The sequence below is a fragment of the Topomyia yanbarensis genome, chromosome 2 (assembly GCF_030247195.1).
Source record: "Topomyia yanbarensis strain Yona2022 chromosome 2, ASM3024719v1, whole genome shotgun sequence".
Taxonomy (NCBI): Eukaryota; Metazoa; Arthropoda; class Insecta; order Diptera; family Culicidae; genus Topomyia; species Topomyia yanbarensis.
The window spans coordinates 448370114-448383826 of record NC_080671.1 but is presented as its reverse complement, the minus strand read 5'-3'; the positions used below and the strand labels follow the sequence as shown (position 1 = coordinate 448383826).

At 40.1% G+C, this 13713-nt stretch overlaps 2 protein-coding genes across 2 annotated transcripts; one reads left to right on the top strand and one right to left on the bottom strand.

Annotated features, from left to right (window-relative positions):
- Window positions 1-1877: 1877 nt before the first annotated feature.
- Window positions 1878-13478, bottom strand: LOC131682122 (coagulation factor IX-like). The gene is made up of 3 exons (XM_058963356.1): window positions 13261-13478; window positions 2394-2914; window positions 1878-2336 (listed from the first exon to the last, which is right to left on the bottom strand). Exons 2-3 carry the CDS (start codon window positions 2904-2906, stop codon window positions 1959-1961), a joined length of 891 nt encoding a protein of 296 aa, XP_058819339.1. The 5' UTR covers window positions 2907-2914; window positions 13261-13478; the 3' UTR covers window positions 1878-1958.
- Window positions 5597-7114, top strand: LOC131681094 (uncharacterized). The gene is made up of 2 exons (XM_058961802.1): window positions 5597-5737; window positions 6524-7114. Exons 1-2 carry the CDS (start codon window positions 5597-5599, stop codon window positions 7112-7114), a joined length of 732 nt encoding a protein of 243 aa, XP_058817785.1.
- Window positions 13479-13713: the final 235 nt, after the last annotated feature.

Genomic DNA, 13713 nt, shown 5'->3' with positions numbered 1-13713 from the left:
GCACTATTTAGCTCGACTTTTACACTATTTTTACAGTAAACGGAAGATTACGGCAGGTAGCCTAGAGCAAAGTTTAAAAAGCCTACCGCTCGCCAGCATCTTTTTGAACCTGTCTAGGTACTATTTAGTTAACTGAGCACTCTAAAAAATGAAAGTAATTGAAAAATATTGGTTCTATTTACGAATTGGACTGGATGGAGGAAAAGTTTCACTGAAACTAAAAATAATATTTCCCTAGAATCTGTATCAACCAACACATCTGTATCTGTGTAATACAGATTCTTGGTCCAGAAATGGCTATAAAATCTGTAAAAATGCAGATTTTTCTGTATATTTGGTAACTCGGGTGCCATAGGCCACGAGGTATGTGGCCTCAGGTAAACAATATAGCAAGCTTCATATGAATATCGCTTATTTTTTAGTCACGAGTAACAGCTAAATCATAAAATTATCTTGAATTGATCTTGAAACATGATTACTTTTTCCATAAGGCATCTTTGATTTTTCATAAAACAATATAATACATTTTTCTTATGATTATGAGAAAACGTGCTCATATGTCTTCAAATGACTGGCATATGCAATACCTTATAAAATGTTAAGATAATCATAAAAATGGTATGTTTTCATATTAATTTCATGAAAACATAGCTTTGTTACTTTTCTATGCATCATAAGGTAATTCTTATAAATTTCTGTATACGTTTTGCATGAGTGTACACTGAGAAAAATCTACCTTGAAATTTAATATGACAGGCTTTCAGACATACCTATAATAAATGGAATTTATAAGCTTGCCTTTTAGAGGAGATAATTGCCAGATTCATCACTTACTGTATTCATAAGACTCTTATGAAATTCAAAAAACGTCCGAATGAATGCCATAGGATCCAATTTAAAGATCACGCTTTCCTTATTGGGATTACTACTATTAAAATTTACAGCCTTAATCAAAAAAATAGTTCAAACAAGTAGGACGAAACAGACAAAAAATCAACTAACACGTGTCTTCTCACAATCACACAACATTCCCGCTGTTGCCAATGTGTGCCGTTACAACCAAGTGTATGACTAGAATGAGTCTGTCGTGAACGGTAGAAAACTCTTTCGACAACCACATGTTCGAACTCAAATTCGTCTGGCCAGGAGCGCAGCAATGCGAACAGCCCAGACTCGGTAGGCGTTGCTCGTCTGGCCTTCAAGCAAGCTCACTTCACAGCAGGTTGAGCTCGTATACACTTTGCTGTAGTGCGGTTCGAACGAAGCAGCTGATCAGCAGTCCGCAGGCCGAAGTGGAAGGGAGAGAGAGAGATGTGAAAAAAGTAGTATGCGTACGAGTGAGCAAGCCAGTACGCTGGTGGTTGGTGAGTGCGAGTGCGAACGGCACGAGTGAATGAGTGTATGAGAACGCTGCTGCGCCGAGCCGATACTACTCGTCTCGTCGTGGTTGTGTGGGATCGGGACAGAATGAGAATGCTGCTTCGTCGGACTTACGTTTTTTTTTGGGTTCCCCCAGGCGGAATGAGCACACACAGGCGCTTGTATGCAAATTATTATAAAATTTGAATAGGAATTCAGGTTTCCGGAGGTGCCACCTTCGGTGTCGGTAGGAAAGATGCAAATTAGGTTGACGGGTGCGAGATTTCATTGCCGAACATTCGTTTGACGGCGGATGATTGCAGTAAAATTGATGGGATCTAAATTTAAACTGAGTACATATTGATAAATGAACTGGCTCGTAGAAGATTGATCGATTCGGAAGGCAGTGGTGAAATATGAGAGGAAACAATGCAAATATGCGACATATTTTAAAATAAATTCTATTTAATTTCAGTTTTTAATCAAGTGTCATTTTCGAACCTGTTTCAAAAGAATACGGCCAGTTTCTAATGTGGTCAGGTTATAACCCTGCCAAAATGTAGCCGCGGTTGGGCTCAGAACCCGACTTAGTTTCAAGGTCAAATAAAAACGGCATGAATTTTAGTGTTTAATTGAGCACTCAAAACAAACACGACCGAACCAATCACAGTAAGCCACATGCCAGCTCCGAGTCGAACGGCACCATCGGTTGCCTCGATTTTAGCCGTTACCAAGGTTTCGTTAATCCAACTGACATATTGCGACACGTAGGTGTAATAGGTTGGAACTCCATAGAAGGTACACTGCTCGCCAAACGACATCAGTCCAATCTGGACCCAACGGTTGCTTCGCCATTGTACCAGAGGAGCTCCAGAGTCTCCTTCGCAGGTACCCGGATCGGTGCAGATTATGGACGGGTTCCAGAACTTGTGACCATTTGTGCAGGCTCCGATTGTAAGTATATTCACCGATAGTTTCTGTGAAAAAAACCCAAATCACTAATAAGTTCTAGGTTTTCAAATTAACAACTCAACCATTAGGAAACTAGTTTGCTTTCCGTCTTCCAGACGCGTTCCATAACCGGTTACTGTGCCGACTCCGTCCGGATACTCCGTGCTGATATCCACGGCAATTGGTTGCACAGCTTCGGTGAATTCAAGCGGTGTCGCCAGCATCAACAAGGCCACGTCGTGTAATCCAATAACAAGACTAGTATGTTTAGGATGCCTAATCACTTCCCGTACCGATCTAGATTGTTCGTTGTACTCCGTGGACCAAAGATCATATTTGCCGGCCATCACCTCGAACGCATCCGGGCGGTAGACATCATTCTGCACCGGATGGGCAGCGGTGAGGATCCATTGTCTGGTTAGGATCGTACCGCAGAAGAGTCGCTCGCCCAAGTCATGTTGTCTGGTCAGACGAATCAATACCGTGTACGGGAGCTCTCCCGGTTCGACTCGTTGACCACCGAAGATGCGACTGTTGGGAGCGCTGCTAGACATACCCCAAAGTGCTGCGAAGATGATGATGCTTCGGAGAAACATCGAAGGAACTGCAATGGTTTAAAACGTTGCGATAGAAAGGTGAAAACTGGAATGGTTTAATTTGATACCTGAAAGGGTAGAATATTTTTTATCGTGGCAATCAATCTTTGCTTCAATGTGCGATAAAAGTCTTTTGTAACTGATTAGTATCGGTATGTAAATAGTGTTATCTGAATATTATAATTTTAAGCGCCTGCATTACAGACTAGAGACGGTTGCGATTGGCCTCGACGACCTGGGAACGAGTTCGGGTTTGATATGGTCGGTGTTAAATCAGACCGGACTAAGTGATAAAATATTGATTTCGAGAAAAACCAGTTTAAAGTTTGAATCGCAGCATCCTTTACATTATGATTGGATATAAATTTTTGCCATAATTCTTGTTTATTGTTACATATTTCAAATCTGGCAAAAGTCGAATGTAGCTGACGATATTCTTTATCCAGTGCTATCATTATCGCATTTTTTGATGTTTTGCGACTTAGTCCGGTCTGACTTAACACCGACCATATGATCTTACTACATATTGGATTCGGATTTTTACGCATTGGTTTGCTGGCTAAAAATAAGGTACGAATTCAATATGTCTTATCAGCTAGCAGAGCTTCTTCTCTTACAGGACATCGTAGGTTAGATGATATTTAGTGTGTTTTCCGAAAGTGTTTTCAACTTTGGAAAAATGAAAAGGGAATCCCTGATCTTTTATTTCTGAGACCTTTTACATATATACACACATACTTTTATTGCTGGTAGTATTTGTTGTTGCTATCCATATTGTTTTCGACGCAATAAATATCCTGTTACTGTTTAATTAAATTTTGTTTACTATCGATGAAACGCAGTTTTCCCTCCTCAATTGCTGATTTTGTTGCCTTTTCAGTGAAGTAGGTGTGTGATATTTTTTTGCGAATTGGCCGACATTTTTAGATTTGTTATTGATTCTTTTATTCTGTTTCAGGTTCTGATGTGAAAGTCTAGTGAATATGAAAATGATCAGTTTCAGAACTGTTCCGGTGTCGATTTGTGTATTACCCAATTTGCAATAGAGCTAGTACTATATGAAATAGATGCAGGACTTTCGCTCGTTCTCAATTTGATTTTCTTGAACCTGATTTAATGCAATATTTTTAATTTCCGCTAGTTCAATCGTTAACCTGTTGTTTTTTTCTTGTTTTATTTGTTTGCGGCAATCCTTTCTCTAGTTGGCCCTGTGTTTTGTTGTGTTCCTTCTGTTAATTTATTTCGAGTCCGTATTCAGTGGTTTTCGAACTGAAAATTACCACAGGCCCATCCGAATCGTCGCTTTACTTCCCTCTTTTCCTCATCAGCGACAATCAAATCAACGTTCAAAATGTCAGATTGTACTATTTGACCTAGAGATGATTCGGATTTTCGTTATTTCCATAATCATCACTAGTGTCGGGGAATTTCGATAAATCTAGTGGATCATCCCTACATTCTGTAAAAGAGTATGTACTAGTAGCCCTGGCCACATCTATAAACGCATGCTCTTCCTGAGTCCATTTCTCGATTTTTTGCAAATTTTCCGGCCCTACTTAAGTGTCTAGCTCACTACCGAAAATATTCGAGCACGCGGAGAACTGAAAGAAGCAGACAGTACTACTACGAAGAAAAGGTATAACGAGAGACTAAAGAAAAATATAACAATTTCAGTTTATTAAAAAGAAAGAACAAATATGTCTCTTTTTGTCAGCATAAAATACACCACAGTGGTTCAAAACAGCGTTTTGAAGTACTTAATTCATTGAAGCGTGATTTTTTGGCAATATTACCTTTTATATCATGGTAGGCTACAAAAAATTTAACCTTTGAACCAAATGAGAGAGAGCGTTTGGACGTCCTCGACAAAGTTGATGAGAAAAGCATTTTGATATTTTTTTTCAGAAGACATTCTAGTCTATTGAAAATCGGTTATTGATGACTATATCGTCCTAAAGATATAACCGCTCTTGTATATGCAAATTTTCAAATTGTGCAGAGAGAAGAGCGCACAATGAACTTTGCGCAAAGCAAGGAAATGGTTGCTAACCTACACCGTTTATCCAAGGACTGACCCAAATGAACAGGAAAACTACAGCGCAACATACCTAACCTAAAAACAGCACCAAGCAATAGGTACACAGTCAAATCCCTGCTACCTACAGCCAAAGATTCCCTCCTTCCGATGCAGGAAAACATTTGTTACAAAATAGCATGTTTCAATTGTGACCAATACTATATCGGAACGTCACGAAACTAGTTAAAACCCCGTATGCACGGTCACCAATCTCTGATAAACGAACCAGGGGTGGCATTACGCATTTCGATTCGAGTGATTTTTTTTCGTTTCGACCAAGTTTGGTATTACCAATTTCGGTTCGAGCTCGAAAGGTACGCATCCCACTACGTAGTACTAGATTTTCGAGTGAAATGTGGTATTACGTAAAAAGTAAGTCGATTGTTTTTAAACCCAAATCGAGGATAAATATCTCGAAAGCTACGAGGCGTTCGTCTGGTGTTTTCATTAGCGAAACATGTAAGTGGTACAATTTTAAATTCAATTATTTCTCGTTAATTTAGTTCACACAAAATATTAATTATATTGTATCCAAATATCAATTGTTCGTTTAAGGGCTTCACGAAATACATTAAGTATAAACTCTTCTCAAGTAGAGGTTTTAGTAAACTTCATGGAAGAGAATGCGGATCTCGCTCGGAACTTACTTAACACACCGGATGCTAAGAAAAAATCCCACAGATTGTGGAATCAACTGAAAGATGTTCTTAACGAACAAGGTCCTCCGATGCGGGAAGTGACAGAATGGAAAAAGGTACGTGGGGTCGTACACAAATGACGTAGCTTTTTTTCGGCGATTTTTGACCCCTCCCTCCCCCTTCGTAGCATTTGGTCACAAAATTCTAACCTCCCCCTCGTAAATAACGTAGCATTTACCTATCCCCTCCCCCTCGTCGTTTTTCAATTATTTTTAACCCTCCGGAAGTCGCGCATGTGGACCACTCAAAGAGCAGCCTCCGGTGCCCAAAAACGATTCGCTAGCTTTTCAGAGCAGCGTGCACTCAGTGCACCAGCGCGACTTCCGGAAGGTTAATACATGTCCTTTCAAAATGTTTGACGACTTTTATCAACATTTTCATTATACAGCAAATTGCGTGCAAAATAAGCCCATTTCATGACAAACATAGTGTTGATAATTTGTTTTGAATTTTATATGTCAAGGGGAGCATAAAGACAAGTTCTCTCAGTTTACAATCGTGCAGCTGCCAATGATTCTAAGAACCATACGTTCATCTAAATTACTAAATTTTGTTTGGTTGAATCCGAAGTGAAAATTTAATTCAGCTTCCAAACTAAGTCTAATCTTTTCGTATTTTTGCGAACTTGTAATTCCGCGAATCGTAAAATTTATTCCATGAAAAACCGCATCAACTTGTTTAAATTTAAATTCATTTTTCTTGGGAATGGAGGATCATTAAATTGTTTTTTCTAAACATTCCCTCCCTACCCCCCAAAATGCTACATCATTTATGCATGGTCCCAGTTTGAAAATGATAATATTTCAATGCGTTTATTGCTAATATCTGTCGATCGATTCTAGGTGTGGGCGGATTACAAATATGAAGTGAAAAATAAATTACGACACAATGTGAACAGCGTCAAGAAAACTGGAGGAGGTCCAAATAAACAGAAACTTTTGAATACATATGAAGAGAGTGTAGTAAGGTCTGCTGGGTTGAATATCGCTGTATCCGGTATAGCAAAAGCTAAGTCGTTCGGTTGCCGGAAGTCGCTTCAAACAAGTGCGGAAAATTATTCGGATAAGTCCGAGACGTTCCATGACAGCTCCAACCACAACCCACAGGTTGAAACCGGTATTGATGAAGAACAAATGTGTTTGGAGGAATTTCTGGATGAAAGCACAGACAGTATGGAAGTCAGACAAGCAGATCAAACAGGAAAAGATACTGAGGAAGAATCGAAACAGAAAACATGGGGCAAACGGACTAATGCGAAACGAGAAAAAATTGAGCTGTTGAAAAGATATGTTGAAGCAAAAGAGGAGAGTAATAAAACGCAACAGGCCATATTGCGGATTAAAGAGGAAAGCTTGGAAATAAAACGAAAAATGTATGAATTGGAGCTAAACAAATTTGCCCTTTTGCATGAAAGATCTGAAACCGATGAATGAAGAGCAAAAATCAAAGATTGTAGAGAAAATAATAAATAATCAAGAGCGAAGATTGAAAAATAGAGACTGACGTGTAAGTTCAAGTGTAGACAGTAAAAGGTAAAAGTTGCATAGAAAAGCGTAGAGAATCAAGATTGAATACTTAAAAGTGAAAAGCTAAGAGTAGAGTAAGGAAGACAGAGTACAAAATGAAGAGTAAAAATTAAAGAGTACAAATATTGTTAACAACAGCCAAATATGTCCCCTATTTACAACCTCAGCCCTTTAGTCTTTTGGTTGTACATTTGAAACACTTAAAGGATATAAAAGTTGTCGCATCGTATCTGAAAACGTTCCGTAGTGAGATTACGGTAAAACATGATGAGTTACATTCTATCAACCACCATGCGGTAGACTTGGGTGGAAGTCCCAACTCCTACCATCAGAAGGCAAAGGATTCTTCACATTTCATTTCGATCATGTCTATATGAGCCTGCCTAGTTCTAGTTTTCCTTTCTATGCCAACAAAATCGATACAGTAGAACCTTGCGGCAATTTGTAAGTTGGGGTTTGCCCACTACTCGGGTTCTTGTTTGCCCGGCGAACCCTTCTTTTCAGGGCGGCCTAGGTGCTCCTACCAGAATTTCGGATCTTCGTAACACAACAAAAAAAGTAAACAAATAAACTAAATTTACCAACTTTTATTCCTCCAATTCTCCTTTGCTGCACTGTGCGCTGCACGCTGCTCGGCAAACTGCTGCTGTTGGCAGGAAGGCGACGGTTTCGTCCGACCGGCCGGGACAACAACGGCCGTGTTCTCCTATGTCGTTGGCTGCTCCGGCAGCGGTCCTTAACAATTAGCCAGGGAGGTGAGCTTTGCTCCTTTGTTGGAACCTCCCTAGCGACGTTGGCGACGAATCACCGGATCGTCTACTCGCCGTAAACGATCCCGGAAGTCACCGCAGTGCACTTCCCAGGGGGAACCTTTGTCCACCCTGCTTCGTTCTCCTTGTCAATTAGCTATAGAGGAGAGCTTGGCTCGTTTGACTTATCCTCTATAGCGAGAACGGTAGATGTCACGGTTCCTTTTCGTTTAGCCGGGGAAGCGAGTACGCTCCTTATCTGTTAGCTTACCTCTGTTGGCGAACCGACACCGTAATTTTCACTGGTGCCCGAACCACGAGCCGGCACTTTTCGACGGTCTTAGCTTGCCGTCACACGCGCGCACTGAATCGTTTTTCTAGTGGCGGAAAACTGTCTCACTAAAACTTATTGTGGACGTCTGTTATTCACCGTGGTTCGTCACATTCTGTTCATCTCGATGGCCGCCTTTTTCACTCCACCGAACAACCACCAAAAAACACACCGCCGCATAGCTGTCATTGCCATGGTACAGCATAGTTAGCAATCACTTTTACAGCGAGAGGAGAGCGGAGACCTACCTAAACCCTATGTTACTAATTCACAAACGTAAAACAAGAATTATCTAACCTATCTGTAGAATAAAACCGTTCACAAACGCGAAAATGAACAAAAATTTACAACTAAATGTGAACGGTACCGAACAGCGGTGAGCATAATTTTACGTGAACAATACACTTTACGGAGTGTATACGCAAAAAAAGGGTATATTTCCACCCAGTGCAAAATTGTTACCCTGGCGGGTTACAAATTAAAACATTGTAACAATGCTTAGTTCGTCGATTTGTGTTCGGCACGCGAACACTAGCTTGGACCATAGTTTGTCTGAGCTAAGGGCCTTGATTGCAGCCTGACTATCGGAGCAGAAGTTTATAACGCACAACTCGCATCCGAACACAACTCGTATCGGCCGATTGAAATGCTGTTCTGTGTACGGAAGCTGTACAAGAAAAGGATCCTGTTTCACCTCGACAATTGGGTCGAAGCGAATAGCTTGCTGTCAAAATACACAATTTGGCTTCCGTAATGGCAAAGGGACAACGAATTGCCTTGTGTTTCGTTCAACAGAAATTCAAACCATTCGTAACCGAACGTTGTAGGAGAAACAAGTGCGTTTTGTTCTCTCCGGTGTGGTTTATTTTCTTCGGTAGTACGAAGGTGCTTACTTTAGCAGAGGCTTTAGTGAAGCATTGCAAGTAAACAGTCCCGTGAGTGATATTTACCTGTGAGGAATTGTAGCACAAATTGTTATTGCAATTTGCTACCTCACGAAACAAAGCCGATTCGACATCAGTCTTTCGGTCTTGTCTGGCTGTCTCAACGAAGCAACAACATTCAACCTCGTCAAGGTCGCGTATATACACACAGTGGACAGCGAGGAGTAATCCACCTGCTTGCTCTCTTAGGATTGCCAGCTTAGTATTCTAACGCTTTGTATAATTTTTTCCCTTTTTATTTCTTTTAACTGATCGTTTCTTAAAGCTGTGAGTACGGTTGAGCGTGTTGCTCCCGCAACAAAATGGATCAAAATGGGAGGTCGTCTCCCAAAGAAGAATCTTAAGTAGAAGTGGTATATATTTCGGAGACAGAAGTTATTACCTCCGATCCACCTTCCCCACCTCCCCCCAATATCTCACAGCCCCCGAGTCCAGTTTTACCAGGATGGAACCGCTGATCCTTGGGTGGTAAACTTTCGACCCATAAATAAACCGTTAAACAGCATAACCACAGAGGACAGACATCCATGATCGAACAAAAATATTTAAAAAATGTGTGTAAACATTTGAATTAATATACGATAAACACTAGCGCCGCCACACCAACGTATACCAACTATCCGTCAAATCAATTCCGGAACCGGTTCGAAATCCTGAATGGATTCAGTATGGAATCCTGCTCAAAGAAAACAACCGATTCCGACTCTATCGGTTGATGCATTTGAGCTGGAATTCATGCTGGAAGTCCGAACCGGTTCCCCTACTAGTTTGACTGGGTAGAGGAGTAACCGCTGTCAATTCTGTCGAAATCAGTCACAAAAAAAACATGACGACAGGGGCACACCTGGTTTGGATATCCCAACTACCTTCGAAACTGTTAGAGTTTTTACACAAGTTGAATGCTGAAGATGGACGTCTGTTCTCTGTGGCATAACTGTTACGCGGGAGCTGGCAAAACGTTGCTAAACGTAACCGAGATTAAAAAGGTTCAGTCAGATAAACTGCGCGTAGTCGTTACTAACTTGAAGCAGGCCAATGATATCGTTAGCAATAGCCTCTTCACGATTGAGTATCGCGTCTACATTCCTTTTCGCGATGTGGAGATTGACGGTGTGGTAAGTGATGCGGGCCGCTTTAAGGACCCTAACTTTCAATCAGTTAAGATTTTGGAGTGCAAGCAATTGCACTTAAAGTCCATCGAAGATGGGAATTACTATCCATCAGACTCGTTTCGCGTTGCCTTCGCCGGATCTGCACTTCCGAGCTACGTTGAAGTGGAAGGAGCTCGTCTACCTGCGCGTCTGTTTGTACCGCGGGTCATGAAATCTTTAGGGGTGTGCGGGTTAATGCATTTTCTGATGCAGATTAGTACCATGAGTTAATATCTCTATACTTTTTCTATTTTTAGGCCCGATACTATTAAACAAAACATTTTCTAGTTTGTTTCCTTTCAGGACCATAACACATCCAAACCCATGCGACTTGCACAACTCTTTAGGTTGCCTCAACAGTTCTACCATAGTTTGCAGATGAAATTTGGGATAGCAGGCTGCTAGCGAATTGCAAAAGTACCTGATCATGCTGTGTGGGGTGCTGTCCCGGTTAGCGATGAGGCGAACGAGATATTTGCAGATACGTCATTTAGTAGGACAACTGTCAGTTGGTTGGCTGAATTTGATTAGTTTTTTTTTTAATTTAAGAATCAGAAAAGAATAATTAAGGTTTAAAAATTTATTAATTTATTTAATGTTTCGTCTTTGGCAAATAACGCCATACAGACTACTCTTATGCTAAATTCGTTACATAGCATGTTTAGCAACTATCACAATGACACAAAATGCACAGTTTACACAGTTTACATATAAACTAAAAACTTATTGCGTAGGTTGCCATGGAGCGCTTTTCTCACAAAACTCACGAAAGCAGATACCTCTCGGCCACGTTGAAGGAGATAATGCAGCATGTTTGAAACACTCGTCTACTCCAATTTTAAACGATACAAAAGAAAGCGACTCCCCGGTTTTTCACCCTGGTACAAGTTTTCGCACAACAATTGCATGAGTTCCAAGCGAGTCTGAGACCATTTCGGCAATTTCTCGTTCGGTAACGGTATTTTTTATACGCGTGAAGAAAAGCTAGAAGCGCCGCGTAGAAGCATTTGTAGCTGACGATTGATCTCCTCTTAAATTTTCCCTTTGGCCTTGCTTTAATTTGTCTGCAGCTAACGGGGAAGAGTGAGCAAGAGGCAAATTTTGAACTGCTAAAGATCCAGACGGACGATCGAGAGAGATCAGCAATCGATTCGAGAATAGTAGTGATCTGTCGTTTCATCTCATACACTTCAGCATGCAGACTCATGTTATAACTATCCGTTTGTGACTCCACGTTAACACTGATGGTGACGGGACGAGCGGGAGTATAGCCAGCGGCTTTCTCAAGCGCTTACCGTTTGTCTATGAAAGCCTGGAACTTACGAACATCGCACATGATATCAGCGCAGGGCGGGCACATCCACAAGATATTGTGGTGTTTATCGAAGCTGACTACCTCTGAAGCAGTGAGTGCGACGCACTCGGCGTGATATACATTCGTAGGGGAATTGTGGGAAAAACCGACACTGTGGGTAAAACCGACACCCCACAACTTTTCCTAGAAATCAAATTTTTATTCATTTCATAATGATACATTATTATTAGTACGTTTATTTAGAGCATTTGAAGAAAAATTTGATTTACGTTAGTGCGCCGAATGTCATAAAAATAAACAAAACATACGACAGCAGCGTTCATACTCGTCTGGATGTTAAATTTCGTTGGTAGATTTTAAGGTTTTAACCGAACAAAAGCTTTTCAAATCACCCCATTTTTCAGTACCTGTTATTATCGGCCTTTCCTATGATCAACTAGGTGCATTGAAGACGAGTTTGAGAAGTTCAATATTTTTAATTGCTTGTATAAAAAAATGTGCGCTGTTGGGGTAAAACCGACACGCTGTTAAGATGGTTGTGTATACTTGCGATCCATTTCAAAATATTGGGGATCTTTGTGACACTTCAATTAGCCTATTAGAACACTATAGTATTAGCAGAAATACACAGAAATACTTTTATTGTGTAAGTCTCTTTAAAAATCAAAAAATGGAATTTTTGCTTATCTGATTGTATCGAAGCTTTTGCTATTTCTGCAAAAAGCTCATCAAACCGAATTTATAGTGTTCTCTTGGTTTGTCATAGACGAACTTTATCACAATGAGGCAATGATCTTATGTATATCCCTATAGATCGTTGATGATCAGAATCCGAAAAATCAAATCTAAAAAAAGATAGTTTTACTAAGAAGTGTGTGTGTCACTTGCAAGTGAATGAATCCAATAAGTAGAACGTAGGACGCTTGCAAATCTTCTCTTACGAAATAAAATGACACTGGAGGTTGCAATGATGTGCGGAAGGATTATTTGGAAATATTCGTATCAAGAAATAATCCTGTAGCATAAAATACTCTTATTTATAGTACTACGCTTTCGAACTTTCTTCCCCTCACTACATGATGAAGCAATAAAAAGCACATATTTGCATTATACATACTCACACTTTATTAATTACGCATATATCTCATTTTTAATAAAGATAAAGATTTTAATAAAGTGCAGAGAAAATAAATTAAAGGGGGTGTCGATCTTATCCCTATGGGGTGTCGGTTTTACCCGCAGTGCCTACAAAAAGTCACTTTGTTTTCCAAGTTTTACAACCAATAATTTTTAATGAAATTCATTTTTTGAAGCGCTGAATAAATTAAGTCTTGTTAAGAATTTTCTGAAGAAGAATTCTGCATAAAAATTATAATTTTATTGGTTTTGTGGTAACTTCGAAAAGCGTTAAGCTTTAAGGTGTCGTTTTTAACCATAATTCCCCTACAGAAACCACGGCATGTAACAATATTACAGCTTGGCATTAGTTTTGACGAACACTTGTTGCAAGTCATCTCTCAGTTGTATGGCTCGATGACGCTTAGATTACTTTGGTTTTGTTACCTTGTAGTGGTAATGGGAAGATGATGAAGGCGATTTTTTACTTCGATGGCAAATTATAAATGCGTTTAGATCGTCAATTCGTTGCACCCCAGGAAAATAGTCAATATCCAGCAGGTTATAGTCACTTTATAAAGCGAATCACAACACATTAATTGCATAAACAAATGTCTTGCAGGCAAAAATTCACGATCAAAGCTCGGCGATAAAAATACACAACAGACAACTCGACACACAACACACAATGATATGAGTGATCTCGTAAGGACACCCGCTATCCATACTTATTAAAAACTGACACAATTTTTCCAAATTAAAGAACCCTGTTGTTCCAATTGCAAGCAGCTAGGTCATACCTACTGTAGCAACAAGCAACGGTGCTGCAAATGTGGGAAACGCCATGCGGATGATGCTTGCAACTAAAGCTTACTAAGAGTTTGAGGATTCAGAGGATAG

Excerpts from the sequence above, each read along its gene's own strand:
- LOC131682122 (XM_058963356.1), bottom strand. The coding sequence starts at position 2,906 with ATGTTTCTCCGAAGCATCATCATCTTCGCAGCACTTTGGGGTATGTCT. Across the intron at positions 2,337-2,393 it reads AGCAAACTAGTTTCCTAATG|AAACTATCGGTGAATATACT; the intron begins GTTGAGTTGTTA and ends TTTTTTTCACAG.
- LOC131681094 (XM_058961802.1), top strand. The coding sequence starts at position 5,597 with ATGGAAGAGAATGCGGATCTCGCTCGGAACTTACTTAACACACCGGAT. Across the intron at positions 5,738-6,523 it reads AAGTGACAGAATGGAAAAAG|GTGTGGGCGGATTACAAATA; the intron begins GTACGTGGGGTC and ends GATCGATTCTAG.